The 24,091-nt window shown below is 40.7% G+C and overlaps 2 protein-coding genes across 3 annotated transcripts; one reads left to right on the forward strand and one right to left on the reverse strand.

The window, feature by feature from the left end:
* The first annotated feature begins 15 nt into the window (after window positions 1–15).
* On the forward strand, window positions 16–4,377 carry psmc5 (proteasome 26S subunit, ATPase 5). Its single transcript, XM_046377330.1, has 12 exons — window positions 16–151; window positions 1,041–1,112; window positions 1,209–1,278; window positions 1,398–1,495; window positions 1,584–1,640; window positions 1,830–2,060; window positions 2,673–2,799; window positions 2,910–3,100; window positions 3,608–3,706; window positions 3,808–3,918; window positions 4,003–4,089; window positions 4,200–4,377. The coding sequence occupies exons 1-12, from the start codon at window positions 128–130 to the stop codon at window positions 4,251–4,253; spliced, it is 1,221 nt and encodes a 406-aa protein (XP_046233286.1). The 5' UTR covers window positions 16–127; the 3' UTR covers window positions 4,254–4,377.
* Window positions 4,376–23,872, reverse strand: LOC124052738 (MAGUK p55 subfamily member 3-like). 2 transcript variants are annotated; one of them, XM_046377329.1, is made up of 20 exons: window positions 23,603–23,872; window positions 16,211–16,291; window positions 14,814–14,984; window positions 14,311–14,429; window positions 13,793–13,870; window positions 13,519–13,599; window positions 13,030–13,167; window positions 11,845–11,926; window positions 11,290–11,375; window positions 11,118–11,192; window positions 10,189–10,385; window positions 10,000–10,064; window positions 9,463–9,480; window positions 9,143–9,184; window positions 7,596–7,754; window positions 7,323–7,403; window positions 6,565–6,658; window positions 6,285–6,393; window positions 5,285–5,404; window positions 4,376–5,092 (listed from the first exon to the last, which is right to left on the reverse strand). In XM_046377329.1, the coding sequence occupies exons 3-20, from the start codon at window positions 14,848–14,850 to the stop codon at window positions 4,913–4,915; spliced, it is 1,761 nt and encodes a 586-aa protein (XP_046233285.1). In that variant the 5' UTR covers window positions 14,851–14,984; window positions 16,211–16,291; window positions 23,603–23,872; the 3' UTR covers window positions 4,376–4,912. The 2 variants fall into 2 exon arrangements, with proteins under 2 accessions (XP_046233285.1, XP_046233284.1); XM_046377328.1 differs by lacking the exon at window positions 16,211–16,291 and having other exon boundaries at window positions 23,603–23,871.
* Between the last annotated feature and the right edge of the window lie 219 nt (window positions 23,873–24,091).

Here is a 24,091-nt window from a genome sequence, read left to right on the forward strand (position 1 = left end):
AAAATAATGTGTACTTATTAAACAAGGCTACAGGTGGCGATGTGCGTATAAATCCTTTATTAAAACCTCGAAGAAGAAGTCTTCCGGAAATACGCCTTCTCCACAAACGGATATAGAAAATTCCAAGATGGAGATAGACGGTATTGATCATGTAAGTGCATTTTCCAGCCGTTTTGATGATTTTATCTGTGGATAGTTGAAGAAACGATATTGTCGCGTTTTGGGTTTAATAATTTCTCCAAATTAGTGAGATACAGCTATATATGACTGTGAAACGTCACTTCATTCAAAACAATAACTGTTTAGTACCCTGCCGGTTTGCTGTCTCATTGTAGCTAACCTAGCTAAGCTAATGCTCGCTGTCAATTGTACGTCTACCTAGCTTGAGCCAGTTACCCTGAACTGCCGGCGGTATGTCTTCAACAGTCTTCTCTGTGTATGTTAGAATATGCAAAGGGTGCAAAGTACAGCGTAAAATAAGTATTAGTTTGAAGATTCTCAAGTATAACCTCATTTATCTCAATGCGAGTTAACGTTAGCTAAGGCTGGGTTACGTTAATGTTAGTTATCAAAAAACAAGCTATGCAGCTACAGTTATGGGAAGGAAAGTAACTTCTGTTTTAGCCAACTTTGATATTTTATTATTGCACCAACTTGTTCCGGATAACAGAGTTTTGCTGACATAAAATACCTTAATTTGACCCACATTTTCGTTTTCTTAAACAGGCTCGATGAGTTGCCAGTGTTGACAGATATTCGTTTCTTTTGTGCCTTTAATTTAATTTGGCATTATTTTTTTAAGACGTTAATCTTTCGATTAATGAAGCACACAGCCGACCAGCTGAAAATCCACATTAGCTGATTGCCATTTATTTACCAAAAACTCCCTAGCTTCTGAAATGGGAGGACTTGGTGTTTTTATTGTTTTATATCTTCGTAAATTGTTACGTTTAGCGTTTCTGCTGTTGTTGGAAAACGCATGAATATTGATGTTGGTAGTAGAACTCTGAGAAAGTTTGCTGTTTTTTTTTTTCTGACAGATGGAAATGGGGGAGAGTAAAGGTGGCTCAGGTCTGCGACAATACTACTTGTCTAAGATAGAAGAGTTACAGGTAAGAAAATACTATATCTGTTTTCAGCTGTTAGTGTGTCTCACATAACACCACTTGGGCCTGGCTGCCAATTCTGAACTTCTGTTATCTCGACAGCTGACAGTAAATGAAAAGAGCCAGAATCTCAGACGTCTGCAGGCACAGAGGAATGAGCTCAATGCCAAAGGTACACTTCATTACTGCAACTCAACTTTATTTAAAATATTATATCATCCTATCATATAAAATTGTACAAAAGCTTGCCTCATTGGTGTAAATATTAAAGTTCTGCTGATTGTCTGTCAGTGCGCCTTCTTCGTGAGGAGCTGCAGTTACTACAGGAGCAGGGATCCTACGTAGGAGAAGTGGTTAGGGTCATGGACAAAAAGAAAGTGCTGGTTAAGGTGTGCTGAGCCCTTTTACATTGTAGTTTGCTATATTTTGAATTCTAGTTGACGGTTTAACATGAACACGTGTCCTCATTATTTTCAGGTGCATCCAGAAGGAAAATTTGTTGTGGATGTGGACAAGAACATTGACATCAATGATGTGAGTGTCGTAGTTGTTTTCATCTTAATAATGGTATGATAGCACCATGATAGCAGGCACAGCTGAATAGCATATCAAACAAGCTATATTTGCTCCTCTGTACTGTCAGTCACTCAGATAAAGCATCATTTAATGTCAGGAAACGTAAAACCTAAAGTATTCTATCATCCCTCGGGACTTCTCCACCAGGTGACCCCAAATTGCCGTGTGGCTCTGCGCAACGACAGCTACACCCTGCACAAGATCCTGCCCAACAAGGTGGACCCTCTGGTATCCCTTATGATGGTGGAGAAAGTGCCAGACTCCACCTATGAAATGATTGGCGGCCTGGATAAACAGATCAAGGAGATCAAGGAAGTGATTGAGCTTCCTGTGAAACACCCAGAGCTGTTCGAGGCTTTAGGCATTGCGCAGCCCAAGGTGGGTCATTTACAAGAGCTATGTTTTGCAATGTCTCTTAAAGTTAAGTCCTAACTAAAGTTAGTTAAGTTTCTAGTTTTAGGTCAGAGAATTGGATCAGGTTCAAATGCAAACATGCTCTCCTGACGTTGAAGTTACGTTGGCTTCATTTGTATTCTTTATTTGCATTTTGAGATTAGACATTTATGGATTCCCTGTAGGTTGGTAATAGTGGCCAAACTGCATTATCATCAGTGTTGAAAGAGACTGCAAATAGGTTTGTTAGTGATAGAATAGATAGACTTGATAGATAGATAGACTTGCTAACAAATAGGGCTGCAGTTACCAATTATCATTATCGTTTAAGCAGTTTTTTTGGTCTGTAAAACATGAAAGCACTGTGGGGAAAAATGTTCACAGCGGTGTTTTAGAGGAATGAGGTAATACTTCCAATGTCTTGTCAATGTCCAATGTCTCTTCACCAAAAACTGCAACCAAGGTTTTGTCATTGTTGCTTGAAAATTACTGGCATGATCAACAGACTTTCAAACTGTTGCAGCTGTGTTCATATGTTGTCTCCATTCGCCAGTGTGGAGATAGTTCTAATTTCTGTTTTGCTTTAAATGTGTACAGGGTGTGCTGCTGTATGGTCCTCCGGGTACAGGGAAGACCCTGCTGGCCAGAGCTGTGGCCCACCACACTGACTGTACCTTCATCAGGGTGTCCGGCTCTGAGCTGGTCCAGAAGTTCATTGGAGAGGGTGAGCTCCTCTGTCTCCTCTTTGTACTACTATCAAATTCATTTCCATTCTTGATCAAATTTCAAATCTACCAGGTCTGTTAACTGTGATACCTCCCTCTCTTACACCAGGCGCCCGTATGGTGCGTGAGCTCTTCGTCATGGCACGAGAACATGCTCCCTCCATCATCTTCATGGACGAGATTGACTCCATCGGCTCATCTCGTCTGGAGGGCGGCTCAGGTGGGGACAGCGAGGTGCAGAGGACAATGCTGGAGCTGCTCAACCAGCTGGATGGCTTTGAGGCCACCAAGAACATCAAGGTATTTTGCAAATGGGGAAATAATTCTTTTTGTTACTTTTACATATTTGCTGAGACTCTGGTGTGTATTTCATCGTACAGGTTCTTAAATCCTTATTAAGCATAGTGTAACATAGTTTTATAATGTGCATAGGGTTGGTAACATTTTACTTTAAACCTCCTTCCATGTATCTTCAAAAAGCTGTATATAAATATAATGAATTTAAATGTCCTTTTAACTACATTTATTAATTTATTATGCAGAGTTTAGTATAACTTATGACATTTTGTGTTATAGCTGACATATTATGTATATCATATCATTCATTTATTTGTTTATATGCCACACAGGAGTAAAACAAAAAAAGGAGGGAACAAAAGACTTGATCTACATTGTTCCAAAACATTTATAAACTGTTTATATACCATAAATTCTAAATAAGGAGATGTTGGTGTTCTTTTAAGCAATGACCAGTTATTATCTTTTGTTTTTCTTAAATTTGATTAACAGTCACTTTCTATCTCTCAGGTTATTATGGCCACCAACCGTATTGACATCCTGGACTCAGCTCTGCTCAGGCCAGGCAGGATCGACAGGAAGATTGAATTTCCCCCTCCAAATGAAGAGGTAGTGTCTTATTGAAGTACAGCCACAAACTTTTACTTGCTTGAGTGCTTTTGTTCCCTCCTTTTTTTTTATCTGAGCATGTATTTATTCTGCTCCAATAGGCCCGTCTGGACATTCTGAAGATCCACTCCAGGAAGATGAACCTGACACGTGGCATTAATCTGAGAAAGATTGCAGAGCTGATGCCTGGAGCCTCTGGTGCTGAGGTTAAGGTGAGAATTGGCACATTAAGTGTTGGGTAGTAAACGCAGGGAGCACACAGCTGGACTTAAATTTTCTCTTATGCGTATTTTCAGGGTGTTTGCACAGAGGCAGGGATGTACGCTTTGAGAGAAAGGAGAGTTCACGTCACCCAGGAGGACTTTGAGATGGCTGTGGCAAAGGTTTGTGTAACCATGCTTGCACAGTGTATCCTGGCCCTGAAATGTCTTATTCTCACAGCAATGCATCCACCTATTCATCTATTAAGACTGTTCCATGTTCTCTTCATCAGGTGATGCAGAAAGACAGCGAGAAGAACATGTCGATCAAGAAGCTGTGGAAGTGAAACAACTCTGTGTATTCTTGCACACACTGCAACCACATATGTATATTTTCCTTCTTTTGTTTATGGTTTGGTTTATGATTGTTACACAACTCATTCTAAAGTAAATGGTTTTCCCCAAATAATACTGGATGGCTCACATTTATTTCCTAGGTAATTAATTACTTTCAAATAGCAGTACCAACACACAAACATGTTTTTACTCTTTTTTTTTAATTCTTATTTAAAGTCAGGTAACACTAACTAACTAAGTACAGTCTCCACCATGAGGAGATAACCTGCAGATGTATTCGTTATAAGTTAAAATGCTGGATATGGCACTTCACATTATAGCTGCTATGACAGTAGGCATCTCACATGACTGATCATACAGGGTGCAGATCTTTGATTACAGCTTGCTTTAAGAACTTTGTACTACATGCCTGTCGGAGCTGTTAGACTGCCATTGTACAGTTTAGATATACTGTATAACATGTTACACTCAAGAATTGAAAACAGAAATGTGTACTTGATGTTCAGACTGAAAATAAGCAGCTCTTAGATGTTTTAGGGTACTGACTTCACTCAGCCATCTAGCATTTGTGGAGTGGTTAGTCCGGCAGTAAACACTGGATCACCCCCAACAGTGTTCCACTTATCCAACTTGAGCTCAGATAAGCAGGTTAGCGCTTCACCCAAGACACAGGCACCCACTGAGGCTCCATCTGCACCCTCTCCAGTACAACCTGGAGCTCAGCTAAGGCACTGGCTGGGTCGTCCTTCACCAAGACGTAGTCCACCCAATGGCCGTAATGTTCATCCATCCGCTCAGCCGACTGTTTCATTTCCTGAAGATCCTCCTCCTAAGTCAGTACACGGAAAGAGAAATGGCGAGTCAGAGCAGCACATGGGTGAAAAAACACTTGAATTTTTAGCATGAAGTTACGGTTTGTTTAAATGACTGATTTCTGCAAAGGCTGCATAAGACATAATGAAGTAGTTCTGTTTGTCAAGGTATTCACATTTCCTGTGGACAGAGTTTTCATGTAACTCACCGTGATTCCTAAGCTGAGGGAGGAAGAGGATCCAAGTGGCTTCTTTTGACTGTCACAGATACGAGGCCTTACACAGATGACATATGGTTTGAACTCGGCAGTACGCAAAGTCTTCAGCACCTGAATGTGGGGGAAAAAATCATCCATTTCAACAGACAGCTGGGGCAGCTTATATGGTTAAAAACATTTAAAGGTTTTTATGACTTTGAGATTGTTGTTAAATGTTAGGTCTTCTATTTGCACTGTCAGTAAATACTCTCAACCTGACCAGAGAACCACAAGTGGGGAAGAAAAATCAGGAGACAAAAGCCAATAGCTGATTTACCAGAGTCTGAAAGCACCTTTCAGTTGACAGTAAACCGAATGCTCTGCTTTGTACACTGAATCTCAATTTAGTCGTGCTTTAAGTGACAAGTAAAATCTTTACAACTCAAATTCAACTGTCTGTTTAGTGGTGCTCAAAAACCTGGAACATACAGCTTCTATTCTGCACTATTTCACGGAAAGTTATTTTATCCATCCATTTTCTATACCGCTTATCAGTCAGGATCGCGGGGGAGCTGCAGCCTATCCCAGCTGACTACGGGCGAGAGGCGGGGTTCACCCTGGACTGGTGGCCAATCAATCGCAGGGCCGTTATTTTATTTAAAAGTTATTTATTTATCACAGATAAAATGTAAAAATCTCAGTGTGACAATCAGAATCAGAATTCCCTTTCCTTATTTCTGATTCTGACAAGACATGTAGGTGACAAATGCAAAAAAATGTTTTTTTTTCACGATATTGATAATTGGTTTAATAATGGCAGATACTAATATATCCAAAAAGGAGGTATCAATTAAAATCCTTGTTCTTTAAATCAAATGTTTAACATCTGATCCTGTGTCTGTCACAAGGTTCTTGCACACGTATGGAATTAAAAGCACAGAGACTTGCCAGGTAAGGCAAACCATGTCTTTGGTTGGTAATGCATCCGGCATGTGTCAGTGTAGGGACTCACCTCTGGTTGCACATCCACCAGACAGACCTTGTTTTGATCCAAAATTCTGTGAATGGACTCCAAACTGGTGCCATACAGATTATCCTTATATTCCCCATATTCAATAAATCTGCAGAAATACAACATCATGAATTAGTCCAAAAATTGCAGGTGAACAGCTGAACTGAGGGTCCACTTCACAAATTCCCTGGTGATAGCCTTAGTGTTCTTCTTAAATATGATGTAAACCATTTATAGGTTCATGAGATTTAATAACTAGTATTTAGTGTCCAATACTCACTTGCCATTCTGGACGTCTGCCTCAAAGGCTGCTTTAGTGACGAAGTGGTACTCAACTCCTTCTCTCTCTTGACACTTCCTGGCTCGAGTGGTGTCTTCAGGCCACATGTTCACGCACAGCCAGCAGGACGAGAGGCAGGTACAAGAAAAGATAATTACCACGCATTTGTATGTTTTTGGGGTAACATTTTCTAAGGTTACAAAACGCATGCATAAATAATGCATGAATCATGATGATTCAAGACTAGTCAGTCTCACTGGAAGCAGAACAGCACACGTCCTCAGTGAGACACGAAGCTGGTAGTCAGATGCAGACGTCAAGCACAGGCCTGAAATTATCTTTATGTAACTGAATTCTGGCTAATCTGATGCATTAACTAATCAAACTCCTACTGACTTGATCATATTTTTTATGGTGAGCAACAGGAATACATGATACATTCTGCATTAAATCATCATGCATTATTTATGCGTTATTTAAGTTTGTGATTTGAACTTCATTGTCACTGTATTTTTTCATAAACTAGTGATGAACAAAACATCTAATCCATCTCAAATGCAAGATAAAGTAAAACTGGTACAAATGTTGTCACACAGGATATAAACATACACGGGGTGACAATGTGTGCAATAGTTGATCAATCATATTTAAATAGATCCTAACAGGTGCCCAAATGAACAACATCTAAACCACAGACACCATAAAAACAAAATGCTAAAAGCCAAACAGAAAGTATTAAAAAAGCGAAAAAGACTCACGAGGCACAGCCAAACCGTAACGCCGAGGGTTTTCAGCGATCACCTTCTGTTTGAGCTCACTGATGCGAGCTCCCAGGGAACCTGTGACCATACAATCACTGAATAAATTATTGAAGAGGCAGCTATATGAGGTGATCGTGTGCTGAGGAAACACAGAAAACACCTGATTCCACTCTCTACAGTGCTCACATGTGGTAAAACCACACTATTGGGAGAAATGCTTTGTAAGAGATGCAGGTCAATACATAAATGTCTTGTCCATAGTGAACGTACCGATCAGTACTATAAGACGAGGTCTTTCACCAGGGCGGGGCAGATACTGCGTTACTTCTTCATATATGAGGAACTCTGTGTGATTGGCTTCTGGAGTTTGAGGTTCTCCGGGAGAACCCTGGCGATCTTTCCTGAGGCGGAAACTTCTGCGCAGGCCAGCTGTGGTCAAAGATGTGCAAACGTAAGGCGGGCACATACCCTCTCAGAGTCTGCTGCAGATCACGTTTCCACTATGATACCCTCACACTGACAAACACAAGTTAGATGCTCAATCAATTTCAAACTTCGCCCTGATTTAAAATCTTGTGCCATACATCACACAACACAGACACGCTGAACAACACCATTAGAAATCAGTGAAGAGTACCTGAGTAAAAATCCCATGAGAAAGCATGGCCACAGAAGGCAGGGGCTGCCTTACTCTTGGGAGAAACTACAGCTCATATTAGACCATTTATTCAGCCAGCTTAAATCTCATCAACACAGTAGAAGTTTGGAAGCCATGCATGGTGTCTACCTCTTCACCAAACACAAGCAAAGCATCTTTAGCACGTAGTGTGAGGAGAGGCCATTTGAGAAGCGCAATGAGGTGCCACAAAGACACTGAGAAGCTCAGTGGCTGTAGCATACTGCACACAAAAAGTCACAAGTTCTTACACACACACACACAGTGCTGAGCTGGTCTATACAAAGTGAGGGCATGAAGAACACCCACAACAAACAAACGGTCTTTTATCAATCCTGATGTGTTTAGGAATACAGAAAAACAGTGGCTGTTCAGCTAGAAGTTCATCTATTTTCACATCATTGTCCATCAAACTGATCAATTCAAAAATCTCAAGCTTTTGTTTCACTGTAGAGGTGTTTGATGCTGCTTACCAACTTTAATTTTAGGTTTATTTATTTGTGAATTAGTCAGCTGCTTTAACAAGACTGCGTGGCTCTGTAAGGCTGGATTTAGCAGATAGAATTTAGCAGAATGCACCTTAAAGCAAAACTGACCTCTTTTAACTCTTAAATATCAACTGTGTGTTGACATTACACAACACACTATGTAATGAGTCACTATTATGCTTGTTCATGCTGAAAAGTAATGAAGGAACCACTTAATATATGAGCGTGTGTCTGTGGATGAGATTTTATTAAGTTAATCTGCATGATGGAGTAAGATGTGGAAAATAATGTCCAGCTCTTTCAGGCTCAACAAACCCACAGAAGCACAGAGACATCAAGTCGATAAGAGTAGCCATGAAGCCTGATGTGCAAAGTGGTGACACTGTTAACGCAGCTGGGAGTGCATCAGTTAGATCAGGTCAGGTGTGAGAGAACAAGCTAATCTTTTCAGTGAATGGTTTTCCGCATTCAAAAGCGCAGAGGTGAATGGTTACATCTGGCACTGAACGCAGATTTTAAGCGTATACTTGTCCTAACCATTCAGTGAAAACCTCAAGACTCGTTTCTAAAAGAAGTGATGGATTAGGGCGCAGGTTGAGCAGGAATGTGATGCTGCAGTGATTGGTGTAAACTCAGTGACTGTGCCTTCTCACCTACGTTCTTCCCATTCAGAGAACCCTCGCTGTCACAGTCTTCTGTTGGACGACATGCAGGAAGAGAAGACGAGGTAAGACGAGCGAGGACAGGTTGATGTTGAGGTTAAATGCAGTAAATCAGAATTCCTTTATTTATCTCCGAGGGGAAATTCTTTAGCGCATGCAGTAATTACATTACTAAAATGTTGTAAGTTGTAGAGGGAAAACCCATAGTTTGTGTTTTCTGAGTTTTAAGAGGGGTGCTGATAGAATTTCATTAAGAAATTCTGACCATGAAAACATGGCATCAGTGCAGGGATGAGGGTTTGTCCACATACCTCTCTCAGCACGATCATCTGAGGTTAGCAATGCAAGGAATGACACAAAGTATTACCATACAGTGACAGAATATTACAACTGCTGTAGCTTACTGTAACAATGCCACTGCTCTGCTCCTAGTATACATGATTGTAATGTACATTTTCCCTTTAAACGTCAAAGCTGTCTTGCCCCAACTTATCTGCGAGTTGAAAGCAGCATTCCTGCTGTTTTTTAATCTTGGTGAGAGTTTGGGGTGTTTCGTTTTCACGCTGACAGAGCAAATACGAGAAAAGAAGGGATTTAGCCACCACCTGTTGTTTTTCAGACCACTTTATTTCATTCTACATTTAAATTGGATTAGGAAATGAAACGATGGGGGGATTAACCTCAGATTCCCTGTTCTCTTTTCATAATCTCTCTTTTATCCATCTCCTTGGCTAGATGAGATTTAGCCAATACAAACTGTATCTGTAAATCTAAGCTTCTTGTTCATTTATGGTTATACTGCAGGTTATGGGAAACAATTTTTGAGTACAGAAGTGAAATAGGCTTACATGTCGGTGTTTTGGGGGACACTGGGGCAGGAAAAAAACCCATTTTCATCCTGTACCTCAGGCGCCTGGGAATAATACAAAAAATAAATAAACAACAGAGGAAAGATTTAGTTTTGATCTGAAAATTACAACCTAGTAAGACATTTTCAAATCCTACACACAGCAGACAATGTTTGTACAGTTGACTACCTCTCCTGGAACTGTGTGGAGGGGATAAGGGCAGCGCGCAGGTTACAGTCGCCCATCCTCTTGGCCTGCCACCAGGTGCTGTCCTCCTGGCTAACAACCTGAAGAATGTCCCCCCTCTTAAAAGGAAGTCCCGCCTCTTGGCACGGCGTGGCCTTGTCCTCATAGGGTGTGTAGTCGAACAAAGCCCGGAGGTAGACCTTTAGGGAACAGCAACACTGCATTAGCAAAGGAATAGTTTGATCACTTGGGAAACAGGGTGATATTTCCCTTCCTGATGAGTTAGATGAGAAATTCATACCACCGTCAGTCTATTAAATATAAAGCTAGGGAAGCCAGTTAGTTTAACATAAAGAATGTAAACGGGAAGACTGCTAGGCTGTCTCTCCTCCACTCACTTCTCAAAACCCCCAATAAAACCTAATCAGTGTATTCTCCAGTTTTTGTACAGATTGAACACCTTCAGAAACTTTCTCCTTTTGGGGGTCTGTTTTTCACTTGTTTTTCAAGTGAGGCCATTCAGAACAGCTATAAATTCATTTGATATACAGTGTGGTTGGACAACATGTCTTATCAAGTGACCGAGCATAACCCAGGCCTCAGGCGGGATGGTTTAGAGCCTTTAAGCTAAAACAAGCTAATGGACTGCTGGCTGTAGCCTTAGTGTATGGACTGATGAGAGCAGTGTCAATCTCCTAATCCAACAATCCAAAAACGCGCATTTCCCATAATTCCATAGTTCAGTTCTGCTGCAGCAAATGAAATTATCAATGATAGAAAATGCATGAACTGGCAACACTAAAAAGTTTTCATTTAGAAAATTATTAAGATCAATAAAATGTACATCTTTTCACAGATTTTGGAGATTGCTGACTTATTACAAGCAAAATAGGTGTATATTTAAGTAGTATTACAGTCAAAGGAGTCCTCACCCTGCTTTCCCTCAGTTTGTCGTCTTCCGCAACAGCTGGAATAATTTTCAGTGTGATGGAGCCTTGTGACTGGGACTGATTAAAAACATCAGAGCTGCATCAACATCCACTGCATCCACAGAAATCATCAGGGAATAATCATACAGTGTTTGAACTTGCATTTTCCTTTTACCAGAATCTGACTAATTTCTTCTGGCCTTTTGTGGGTTATCAGGTTTCCATTGACCTCTCGAAGCTCATCCCCAACATGCACCAGACCTGGAGACGCAAACAGAACACAAATCCACAAAATAAGTCCGCTAAAAACAAGCTCACTTGCAAGTAAAACAAAGTGAAGGAAAATCGAAGTATGTAGTATTGTGACATTTTTAATGTATGAGGCACATAACGTATGATAAGAACAAAAAGAAGAATTCTCCGTTGGCACGAAGTCAATAGCATCTCCATGGCAAAGAGCCAGGAGCAACCCTTGTTTGTAATCTCAAAATATGCAATCTTGTGGCACTAATCTCAAGGATTTGATCTCTGACAGTTTGTGGGGTTACACAACGTAATCTTCTCACTTCTCTGTTTGTATACGAGTAGAGACAAGAAAGTGCTGTTTGGTGGGAGGTTCCCATTTGACAACCAAGTAAAACAGAGATGATTTCACGTCTTTTTTTCAGTGAAATGAAAGAATACAGCTGATGTTTTTCATTGTATTTGTGTGAATGCTATTTTGTCTCACCACTGCGGTCAGCTGCGCCTCCCCTCATGATTCTGGCCACAATCACAGCTCCTGTCGTCTCATCCCTCCGGATAGTCGCCCCCTGGTGGAAAAGACGCAACAATAAATTTCCAAACACATCAGCGGTCTTCAGTTCACTGAGCTGAAACCAAACTCTGGCAGGTAAAAAGCTGCACTTCATTGGTGGCTTTTGCTGGAGAGATCAATAACATGTTCAAAGTAAATGCCAAAACTGTGGAACTGCCAATACTGCTAATTGATCATCATGATCACAAAAAAGATGGTGTCTCTGAAAACAACCTAAAGTACCGTACTTGGTGCTTCATGCTCTTTATATGTTCATGATCGTGTGGTTAAATTTCTTTTTTCTACATCATAGGAGAAGGTTTTCTGTTCCACTTCCTTTCTTCTACTGGGTTATCATGCCAAAAAGTTCAGTCCACAGTAAGTAAGTAAATCATCTGATGGATAAAGAGAATAGTAAGACATTTCGGGAGACGCACACATTAATTTGCTGCTAAGGTTTAAATGAGAATATCTATACCACTCATGTCTGTATGTCAATATTACCCCGGCTCTGTCCAACAAAATCTGCCCTAACACTATTTAAACAACACATGTTATGTTAACTGTGAGCTTTAAAAGATGCTGGTACAGTTATTTGGTACAGACTCCAGTATTTATGCTACGCTAAGCTTACTGGCTGGGACTGTAGCTTCATATTTAGTGTACAGACGTGAGAGTGGTACTGATTTTCTCATCCGACTCCATCTCAATCAAAAAATTTTTCCAAAGTTGACCAATATTTGATCTCCACATGATGCAAAATAACTAACGCATCATATCAGAAAGATGAGCAATCCCACGTGAGAGAAGAAACAAACACCTTTCACGTGTAAGGGATGGACAGGAAGTCAAAGGAAAAACAGGAGGTTGCTGCTGCAACACAGTTAATTCAGCAGGTGTTTCTCACAAGTTAACACCAAATCTATTTTTTGTTCTTTGCGCAAAGGATTATCTTGGGAAGGAAATTATTTTTTTAAAGCATCACACAGAGAAACACATTCACACCCTGGCGTGCTCTATCGCCTCTAAGCTGCTCCATTAAAGTAAATGGAGCCTTAAAGCCTCACTTGAGGGCACAAGAATAGCAGCTGTTGAGGGACGGCTCTTATTTTGCCTCACCAGAGGCTCCTTATTCTTCACCAGGCGGACTATCTTGACTGACTCTTCCTCCAGGTCGTCGTCTAGATCTTCTGGCAGCGGTGGCAGCACCGGGTCAAAATTCTTTTGCGCAACTGTGTCATGGGCTGACAGCACCGCCTTTATAGAAAGCAAAGAAAAAAAAAATCACATAAAACACCAAAGAAAAGCTTTGGACAGTGGATTCTGGAGAAAAAAAAAAAAAAGAAAAGTTAGGGAGAAAAGAAAGAAAAAAGGAAGTAGCAACATGCTGCCGGTTTCAGAGCCATCAACTCGTCCCATTCTCCAGAAATCCAATAAAATGAAAACAATCACTTGATAACAGTAATTAGGCCATCTTCTCTGCGTCGAGGGGACAGCGGGAAGGGATGGAAACAGCTCTGATGCTTTTGTTATGTAACAGATGATCAACTTAGAGGAAACTCAGAGCAGCTCAGTGAGAAAACACAACATCTGTATTTGTTAGTGTACCTTGAGGTGAGGAGTGCTCAGCAGGAGAAGCAGTTCCCTCTCGTCATCCTCCAGCGCTCCATTCTGAAGCTCTTCTGCCAGCTGAACGATTTTATTTGAATCAGAAAATCAGATACTTTCACATGTGCTGTCACATCTCCTTAAAAAATACATTTACTTTAGAACACTGCCTTAACTGGACTGAAATGAACTTTTTCTTGGTATTTAATTACAATAAATTTTAATATACACATTTTGTCTGGCTTTGAAATACTGAGAGAAATATTGCACCTACATCCTCTGCTAGATAGGAGGCGCTGTGAAGAACTGGAGTTGGGCTGTGTTTCTCATACTGCCTCAGTCTGTCATGGATCTGAAATGTAAAGTAAACCACACACTCATGAGGAAAGACTTTTTTTAAACATGGAATTTGGTGCTCCATTAAAGTAAATGGAGCCTTAAAGCCTCACTTGAGGGCACAAAAATAGCAGCTGTTGAGGGACGGTTCTTATTTTACCTCCTTTTCGTCACTTGATTTAAAAGGGGCAATTTGCAAAATATGCCCAGAATTCAAATGTGCCTCCAAAAATATAGTAATTGCCAGCTGCTGTTCACTGTTTTGTTTGCTGTAATTATCTTTGACTGTAGCAAACCAAGACTGGATTGTGAAAGTTTTTCAGAAAGTTAAATCCGGAGGATAAACATTTCAGAGGATGCAAAACTGTTATTATTTGCGGTACTGCGTGTTGTTCACAGTTCAGCCAGAAATCTCAATCTCAAGTCATTGCTTCTTTTGGGACACGTCTGCTGTACCTTCATGAGGTAACCGAGGCTCTTCTCGCTGAAGACATCTTTGAGAAAGACCAGGTCCTCTTTATGGTTGGCATCAGGGTGGAGCTGAGAGGTGAGCAGGGCCAGAGTCTCATGCAGCCCTGTGAATCACACAAACAGGAGTGCATAACCCATTAAAAAAACCCACTGCTGATACTGACAATGCTGCCTTTTCATCAGACAGATTGTCTATTTTTTCTAAACGTAAGGAAACAAAGTATTACGTGAACTGACATTCACATCCAAATTGTCAAGGTACAAAGCCTTCCTAAAATCTGAATTTTCTTCTCTCCATATGGCCTAGTTTCCTCTCCTATCTGCCTTCATACACTTGTAACTGCCTCCACCCTCCCCAGATTTCAGTGAAGCTAACCCTCATCTAAATGGTGTGGTTTGCTGGATGGGTACATCCAAATAAGAGGGGCACGCATCCCAAGTCAAGTCATATGTAAGAACAAGCAGCTTGAGCATATGTTTGGCTGTACCTGTGCTTGCAGACACGATGGGCATGGCTTCAATCATTCAGAGGAGGCAGGAGGGTGCAGAGAGGAGGGGGGAGAACAGGGAGGGAGGGAAGCAAAGCCGGTGAACTCCCTCCGCTTGAGTCCTCCTGTTCCTCACGTATGACCAAGGTGAAAAATCTCACACACACACAGCTGGGAAATTTAAAAGAAAAAACACATTATGACTTTTTGATGTTAGATTTTTAAAAGAAGGATTAATTTGTTTTATAAACAAATTTTAGGTTTATTCTCAGTTAATGTTTTCGTTTTACACAGTGTGGTTTTATTTGTGTTACAGGATTAAATCTGTGACATATTATACAAAACAGACATTTTAAAAACTGGAACTGCAACAGAAAGTTAAGGGTTGCTGTTGCAAACACTGCCTAATAATAGAGAGCACAGTGAGGTTATACAAATATGTTCCAGTACCTTGGAGTCACTTAGTAGAGCATATAATTTCTCATTTTAAATGTAAATAAATTTTAAAAAGGGCAACTGGCAAGCCATGCTTTGACAGTGATGAATCAGCCCATTAATGTGCTGAAGTTTCAATCTAATTAATGGCTGCTCTGAGGCGTGAAGCATTCATTTTCATTTCCAACTGTGTGACTACCAAAGCAGGGGGAAGAGGTCAGATTACTATTGGACAAAGTGGTCACCTCATTTGTCACCATGGCAACCAAACAATGTGTTTGCATTTCGAGTGTATTCGCAGATTAGACTAATTATAGTGGTATTTGGGTTATGTCACAGTATTTACTCGTGTTTTGTGCTTTGTACGGTGAAGCACGTGGCTTCAGTCTGACATCAAGATTTTCATTATGATCATATCTTATTCACAATTAGCAGCTCATCCTTCACATCCTGTAAACTTGTTTTTTCAGCACATTCTGCAAATGCTCGACTGGAATGAGATCCAGGCAATTTGTGGAGGCTAAATAATCACTTTGAACTGTTTGTCAGGTTCCTCAAATCGTTACAGTTTTTGCAATGTGGCAGGGCACATTATCCACTGCCACCAACAAAGCCAGGACCCAAGTTTTCCCTACCAGAACATTTCATTGCAACGAAATGATTGATGCTATTCGTGTCACCTGTCAGAAGTTTTAAGGCAGTGTCTGATCGGTGTATATACATTAGCATTTTTACAGTATATTTTACAGTGTATACAGTATATAGCTTCAAAATTGTACTAGACATACTGAACATGTAGTGAAATGTGAAGACGCCCCCCCAAAGAAAAACATTGTGAGAAACAAACATTGCTCACAATAAATCTGGTCTTTGATTTAAAATAAATCACAAAGAATTTTTTGCATCATTTTCAAAGAGGAAATACAAGAGAATGAGGGAATGAGCATAAGAGAATGTCTTACATTTTCCTGCTCTGATGTCAAGGATGTCTGGTTAGGTCACAGCCTGGTGGCGTGGTGATCCATGTGCCTAATGAACAGTCCCTGCAGTATGAAGTAGCAATATGTTCTTTACCTGCTGTGTACCTGCTCCAACCTTATAATTGCTCCTGGAACTGCTGGCTGCGTAGGTGGGAGGCTTTGAGCACTAACAGACACATCTGTGGGAGGGCTGCAGTAATAAGATGCCAGGTGAACATAGTGTTTTTGAGTGTGCTCAAGTCTGCAACCTACACATATCCCTTTATTATCTGCAGGCTGATGGGCCTTGCAGCTGACAGCATGCATCAAAAACTGCATGTTGAATTTAGGACAGATATTTCATCACATCTCTCTGCATGGATTGCATAAACTATCTGAACACGCAGATCAAAACCTGCTTAAGGATGTAGACAGTCCACTATTTAATCCAACCCAACTAAAACTAGCAAATCAAACAATAAGGTACTGGCATTGTACCTTGAATTTTTTTAAATACACTTTTTGCTTTAGGGACGTTTATTTTTCTTATTCACATGACCATACCAAAGTTAAACATGATCATTTTTAGTGGCAAGACATAAGCTTTCCACTTTTGAGCTATTATGTTCTCATTAAGTCAGTAATTCAGGTGAGAAGTTGACTGACGGAGGCAATGCAGCAAAGTTCCACCAGTACCAATTTATGGCCACTTAATCTGCACTTGTAGTTCTAATGGAAGCTCCATTATTGGAAAAGGATGAAATACTGATTCAAAATGACGCGACGCCACATACGACGCATCAGAAACCTGTGTGAAGCAGACATGGCGGTCTGTGAAAAACAAATTCAAAGCAAAAGGTTGCATTTCACTCATTTCAAGCAACATTTCCTTTGAGATGCAGCATTTTCTGGCTCATTGTTACACATCCACAATTACCACAAACACACGCTTGACGTCCATAATCAAAAGTCAGCAGCACCCAATCAGCATGTTGGCTTACAAGCCCCTGTCAAATTTATTTCCTGATAAAACAGATAGATGGAGACATCTATCAGTTTTATGAATATAATGTTATTGCTAATCATATTCAGTGAAATACAAGACAGGAGAAGCTTTATTTTTGCATCCCTGCTTTTTCTTGCTTTTTATCTTGCAGTAATTCTTTGTCATGTTCTGTCAATTCATGACAACATTTTCCTCTGGTGGGCTTGGAAAAACATATCAGCTGCCAAGGAAGTTTTTAGCATGAAAAAGAAAAAAAAAAACAAACAAAACTGATTTAAAAGGCAGGATGGTATCGAGCCAAAGTGGCAATTAGAATGAGTGGCTCTGACACCAACAGACCTTCATTTAGCTGGTGACAAGCATTCACAAAACCCAGGCTGAAGCCATGTTTAAAATGTAATGCATTCAATTGTGCCTTTGACTGCTGAGTGATGAGGAAAAACAACCTTTCAAGCTGCTTTGAAAAGAGCTGCGACGCGTTTTAACTGATCTTCTGACCTATGTTGCCTGTGTAGTCCATCAAGATGGCGCCATCAGAAACATGAGACTAAAATAACCTACCAATTTACCAATGGATGAACAGACCAGGAATCATCTACTGGCATCTCTCCACCCAATATCTGATATATTCTACTGCTTACAAGACTAGTTTGACATTTTAGGAAATACAAACAATATCGCTCTCATATCTGTACAGTAAATATTCAGGCAGATATGAAACTGGAACCAACAGATGGTTAGCTTGGCTTAGCGTAAATACTGAAAACATGGGACAACAGCTAGGCTGGGCTGTGGCCAAATGTAACAAAACCCACATACAAGCACATCTGACGTTCACAACTGACTTCAAACAAAATTTCAAACTATTCCTTTAATGCACTGTAATGAGGGCTTCCGTCTGCCGCTTTGTAGTAAGCACATGCTAGTCCATCTGTCAAACACATGTTGACAGATAGACTAGCATTCATCACCAGTGTCTTGTAATGACATGCTGTCCATGTGGGATCACCGCTGGGGCATGACATGACGCCTGACCTCACCCCACGAGCGACCCACAATCAGGCATCAATAACACCACCCCGAGATTGATTCGGTCTAATGCTGCACCGCCATCAGGCTGAGTCTCCCTTCATTCATTCACTCACTCAGCAGAGCACTGACAAAGTAGCACTTTTAAAAAATCCATCCTGCACATTATCAGGCTTTTTGGCACGTCTGCACAGTGTGAGCCAACATAGGCAAAGGTGGAATTTAATTTCACACAAGAAAGGATTTGAAAAGGGTACGACTAGCATTATTCTAGGTTTTTCTTACTGTTAACAAACTTCATGCAAAGACCAAAACCAACAAGTCACTGCGTGCCAGGAGAGACGGACAATTAGACGAATAAAGCAAGAGAAACGCCAGGTCAAGTGAGTCATCTTCAACTGGCTTGGACGAAAACTAAATTCACTTAGCAAGCTATGGAAAATTAAATCGGCCATCTTTGCTCCCTACATCTGAGCCTTTCCTGCCCTCAGATGTGCATAAACTTAAAATACAAAAATGTGAAATTATTAGTACTGTTATTGGCCAAGAGAAATGGGTTATTATTGGCTATTGCCGAAAAAAAAAAATCCATATCTTGCATCCCTAAAAGCCTGCTAAGCAGAGTACCTGTGACTAACATCTCAGATTTTGACTGTATAAATTTACAAAAATCTATGCAATCTGGTAAGGTTTAGCAATCTTTAGATGCCCTGCTTAAGTGTATTAATTTGTGAAATAATTTGTTAAAATGATATAATGATAAGATAAATATACTGATAGACATGCGACAAAACAAACTAATTGTTTAAACTAAACTAAACCAATTATTAATTGTTTGGGTTAAACTCAAAAATCTACATTTTCCTTGTCTTAAAATTAAGATTAATTTTGATTTTGCCGTCTGCTGTTGCCATCACACAGCCCCACCCCATTGATAAAACTTCTAACAACAAAGCCAACAGCAAATCCTCTCACTCTTCCTCTGCTTTCATCCAGCCCTCCTCCATGCACACTTGGCACATGTTCCTGACCTTCTTTCTCTGCATCTCATCCTCCCTCCATCCGACTCTCTCTCTCTCTCTCTCATTACAAGAGGCTGAGAAGAGCTTAAAGCTGACATCTTTCTGATTTTCTTTCCCCTCTCACTCACTAGTCGACTAGTCTAGAGTCCATCGTCTAAATACTTAAGGTTCCCACCGGCCATATGGTGGTATTATCTAGCCTCCTTGATTTGAGACAGCAGCGCTCGTGGCTGTATGCGTCACTGAGGATTTCAGTGAATACAATGAAGCAGATTAGAAAGCACTGTTAGATTAGAATATAAGTTGAATAGCACCAAGGATGTTGCGGAGGCCGTGCTGAAAAGTATTTATAGTTACCTTTTCCGTTACAGATTGATAGGAAATTAATGGGGGTTTTTTTCCCGCAAGAGGATGACCTCTACAACCAATAAACACTGAAACAATTATTCAATTAACTGATTTAGCAGATTGACCATTTTAAATAATTTTTCTAATAACGTGTACATTTCTGCTCTCACAGCGTGAGAATTTCGCAACTTTTCTCCATCTCATGTCATTTTGTTGTTAGTGCATTTCTTTTACGCAGACTGAAGTACCTACAATGTTGTCAGTATTTTGTTTCATTTGTTTCAGACACCTGCATCCCCCTCAGGATAAATTACACTTTTCATCTTATCCCATTTTGGGTTTTTTGGGGTTTTTTTTATCCAAATACTTGCAAAACTAATGACACTGGCATCGGTTTCAGCTGCACTTTGTGCTTATTGCAAACTAGCAAACAACATGAAGGGACACATAACATGCGGCTGTAAAAGGAGATGTGCCAATCCATGGATGCAATCGTACTGAAACTCAAGAGATGACTGGCAGATAGAAAAGGCAACAGCAGCTGAAATAACAGGCACTTCAACAACACTGAATAATTTTAATGCATGGAAAAGGGTGTGTGTGTGTGTGTGTGTGTGTGTGTGTGTGTGGTGGGGGGATAATACCTGGGACTTTAAATAATGATAGCTCCCATGTCAGTGACCTGTCTGTTCTGTTTTATTGTACACAGTTTAGTCTGATTCAGCGTTTCACTTCTAATAGTTAAGGACGCACGAGTGTAATCAGGTTACTGCACAACACCACAAGGACTGTAAAGCGTTATTCCATTTATCTTTACTTTATTCACTTGGTATGGGGAAAGCTGCATTTAAACAAAGTCTTTCACATGCTAACAGCCTAACCTATAACCTGTACTGTCCATTGTGTGCTAATGAACCAAGCAAGAGTCTCGTACATTGTCCCACACAAACAAACATACAATCTGTCCCACATTTGGTTTGTTGGGTTCTGCTCACTTTAGCTGGTCATCAAAAATTTGAGGATCCATGCCCTAAACATCAGCGTGTTAGCATGTTGATGCGTTATGTCAAAAAAAAGTGCCCATGGATGTATAAATAGAACTGAACACAGATTTGGCGGCTCCATTCATTCCTATGAACACTGCACAAGCCTCTGGGATGAAAAAATCCATCACGAGATGTAATTACACAACCTGGCCAATACGGTAAACTGCCTTGAAAACATGGCGCACTTCCAGGGGGGCGGGGTGGCTGTGCTAGCATGGCTGCAGAGTAGAAGATGCCGTCTTCAGCTTTTCTATATATGTTTCAATTCTTTTATTTAGTGTAACTGTCCACAATACTGGCTACCATTCAAATTAAAGTGTCAGCATTTCTGCGAGAAATGATATCAGTATCAAACCTGACTTTATCCTGACTTCACCAACCTTCAACTTCAACTGAAATGCAAGATTTAGTCCCTTTGCTTTCTGTTAGTTCTTAGGTAGGTTTATTAATTATTACAGTATCTCATCTTTAAAACATGCGCATAAAGATTTTACTTAAAAATGAATAATTCATAGCTTGTATGCAGTTGTTTTTAAGCACCTTGTCTCAGCAATGTAGGGGCTTTGGGAACTGCTCAAGGAGACTCCAACAAGCCAGACGTTAAATTATCAGCAGATCAGTATATTAGACTGAAAAGTGTGCACTTGTGCAACTCCTGAAAGCTCCCCAGTATTGTGATGCATCTCATCTTACAAGGCTGTATCATTTTCTTACTCTCTCTTACAGCTGTCAGCTTTGATTTCTTGGTTGTATTTTTACTGGATTTTAATATCATTTCATGTTCCCGCTCATGGGTTTCCCCTGGCCGCTGGTGCTCATTTGAGGCTGCTGGATGGATGACAACTTCTCATCTTCACATGCCTTTCCTTCAAGCCATGACTGTAAAGTTCTCACTTGTTGTCCCCTTTCTGCTTGTGCGATCTGCGTTTCCAACTGTTTAACTTTGTCCCCGGTGACGCTCTGGCTCTGCCTTTTTGTCATATGTCTTCAAAAAAAACTTGGCTGAATAATCTTGTCACAATCTACCACTAAACTAGGCTTTGGCTTAATGTACAGTCAAGTCAGAGTATTACTTTATTAATACTGACATTGTGTTCGGAGAGCTTAACCTTATGTCTCTGTCCTCCCCACTCACACATACAAAAATTCACAAACGCCACCTGTTTGCCAGACTCATTTGCTGTTGGACGGGTCCCGAGAGGGTGACACCAAGGGGCGAGGTCGCCGAAACACTGCAGCCGCCATCTGCCCACTCCTCTGTGTGTGTGTGTGTGTGTGTGTGTGTGTGTGTGTGTGTGTAGGCAGTGCAGTGATGCCACCCATGCACATGGCTGAGCTGACATATTTGGATATGACAGAGTTCATTCTAATATCCATTAAAAAAAATGCCTGCTGTACCTTCTGCAGGGGTATTAAGATAATCTATAGCAAAAGGTCAAAGAAGTATTCTCTCTCTCTGCATTTAGCATAGGAGCATTTTGTCTACGAAAATCATTACTTTCCATAGTCCAAGCTCTTCAAATCTCAGGTTTTGCACATCTGAAAGCTCAAAAGTCAAGGATGCAAAGTTTAAAATAATTTATGACACACAGAGGCAGCAAACCCTCTCATCTGAGCAGCCTGAACCAATGAAAATTTCACTATTTCTTTGCTTGAAAAAAAGACAAACAACAAAATAAGTGCAGTGCCTGTTATATTTTTCTTCTAAGTTCTAAGTTAATCAAGAGCTGAAGTAACGTTCAGGATCTAAACGGAAGAAGGACTTTAATTATTGTATGCAAATCAGCACATTTTCAACACAAGATGATAATTCTTGACTAGATTATTCTGTGGATGCAAGTTCATCTTTTATTACCAGGCAGCTAGCTAACCTTGAGATTCAGTCTAGACTTTAAATGTGCTAGGGTATATATTTAAAAAAAAGCTGGAAATAAAAAAAACATGTAGCACAGTGGAGGTCAGAGGAGTCAGACGATTTTTTTTTTTTTTAAGAGGCTTAAAAGAAGAACATTGCTTCCGAACACCTTCAGCACGCCTACTCGGAGACACAGCATGATGAAGAACCACTTCTAGTGTTGGGAGATTGAATTCGGCTTTGTGTCTGAGGTGAAGGAAACCCGACATCCTCTCTCAGGAGGAAATTTCAGAATTTCAACAGCCAAATAGGTTTTAGCAGCAGCCCCTTTAAATGATTGGTTGGTTTAAAGTCCCAGACTGGCTGGTCAGGAGCCAGACTTTACAGGCTTACCAATCAATTAAGTCTTGTTTATTTACATTAAAAACACCCAATGTTTACCCAAAACATGGCAAAATAAGTATCGAATATAATAAAACAAAGAAAAAGTCACTGAACTAAGACTTCCTCCTAACATCTGACTGGGTTTAAGTACACAAGTGCACATTTTTCCTTGAGGCTTTTTGTTTATTTAACCCTGACTTTGAATCTCTCTGCTTCTCCTGAGATCCAGTGCCCTAAACCACGAAAACCCAGTCCTGGCCTGCAGCAAACCGTGACCAAGTCTCACAGCTAACGGCCTGTCCTGTCAACCACCACTCCAGGACTGCTGTGTTCACACACATCAGCTTCCTTCTTTCAAATCCATCAGGAGCAGAATGGTCACTTGTAGTCATTTTGACTAGCTTTGGTAGTCTATGATGTTGCACGAGCTCACGCAATATAATTCTCCACGACTTGGCAATCAATCACAGGTGATCCACACCCCTCTTAACAAGCGGCTCCCTCGGGCATCCAAACGCTTTCGCAGGAATCTTAATTCACAAAGAAGAGCTTATATAAGGTTATGTGTTTTCTTGGCGCGTGTTTGTGTAATTTAACACGAGTCTCCCGTAGCAATTCATCTCTCTCTCTCTCTTTGCCAGAGACACACACACACACACACATGAAGAGTGGCAAAGAGGTGCACAGAGTTGAAATGGTCCTTACCTTGTTGAGGCTCCCCTCAGCCTCCGCGTGCGTTTCTCTCTGTTGTCTGTCCCTCCGTGAACCCGACACCGCTTCCGTTACCGCACCGCTCTGCCCTCTTTTCAGTTTTCTCTGTCTCTGTCCTTCTCTGTCTTCAGCTGACTGCCGCACATCAGGTTTGATTTCTCTGCTCCGTCCAATCTACCGCTTCACCGGCCTCCCCTTCCCCCTCTGTCAGTCAGCGTTCTCTCGCCCTCGCGCTCTCTTCAGATCCCTCTCGGCGTGTTGCCTTCAGGCACTACTCGTAATCTTCATTATCTAAACACTCACGATTTAAAAAATAGACTTGTGCCGCTGTTTTCTTTGAGATATAAGCTGGATGAAAGAGGAAAAAGTTTATTTGGCTTAAGCAGGATATCAAATCGCCTAAAGTGTGTCCTGCATTACACAATCACGATTACGCAACACATTCTTGTTGATAATTGAATTTTTTTTCCACTGTGTATTCAT

This window comes from Scatophagus argus, chromosome 21, assembly GCF_020382885.2.
Source record: "Scatophagus argus isolate fScaArg1 chromosome 21, fScaArg1.pri, whole genome shotgun sequence".
Lineage (NCBI taxonomy): Eukaryota > Metazoa > Chordata > Actinopteri > Scatophagidae > Scatophagus > Scatophagus argus.

Excerpts from the sequence above, each read along its gene's own strand:
- LOC124052738 (XM_046377329.1), bottom strand. The coding sequence starts at position 14,850 with ATGATTGAAGCCATGCCCATCGTGTCTGCAAGCACAG. Across the intron at positions 14,430-14,813 it reads CATCGTGTCTGCAAGCACAG|GGCTGCATGAGACTCTGGCC; the intron begins GTACAGCCAAAC and ends TGTGATTCACAG. Across the intron at positions 10,065-10,188 it reads TCCACACAGTTCCAGGAGAG|GCGCCTGAGGTACAGGATGA; the intron begins GTAGTCAACTGT and ends TATTATTCCCAG.
- psmc5 (XM_046377330.1), top strand. The coding sequence starts at position 128 with ATGGAGATAGACGGTATTGATCAT. Across the intron at positions 2,061-2,672 it reads TAGGCATTGCGCAGCCCAAG|GGTGTGCTGCTGTATGGTCC; the intron begins GTGGGTCATTTA and ends AAATGTGTACAG. Across the intron at positions 3,101-3,607 it reads AGGCCACCAAGAACATCAAG|GTTATTATGGCCACCAACCG; the intron begins GTATTTTGCAAA and ends TCTATCTCTCAG.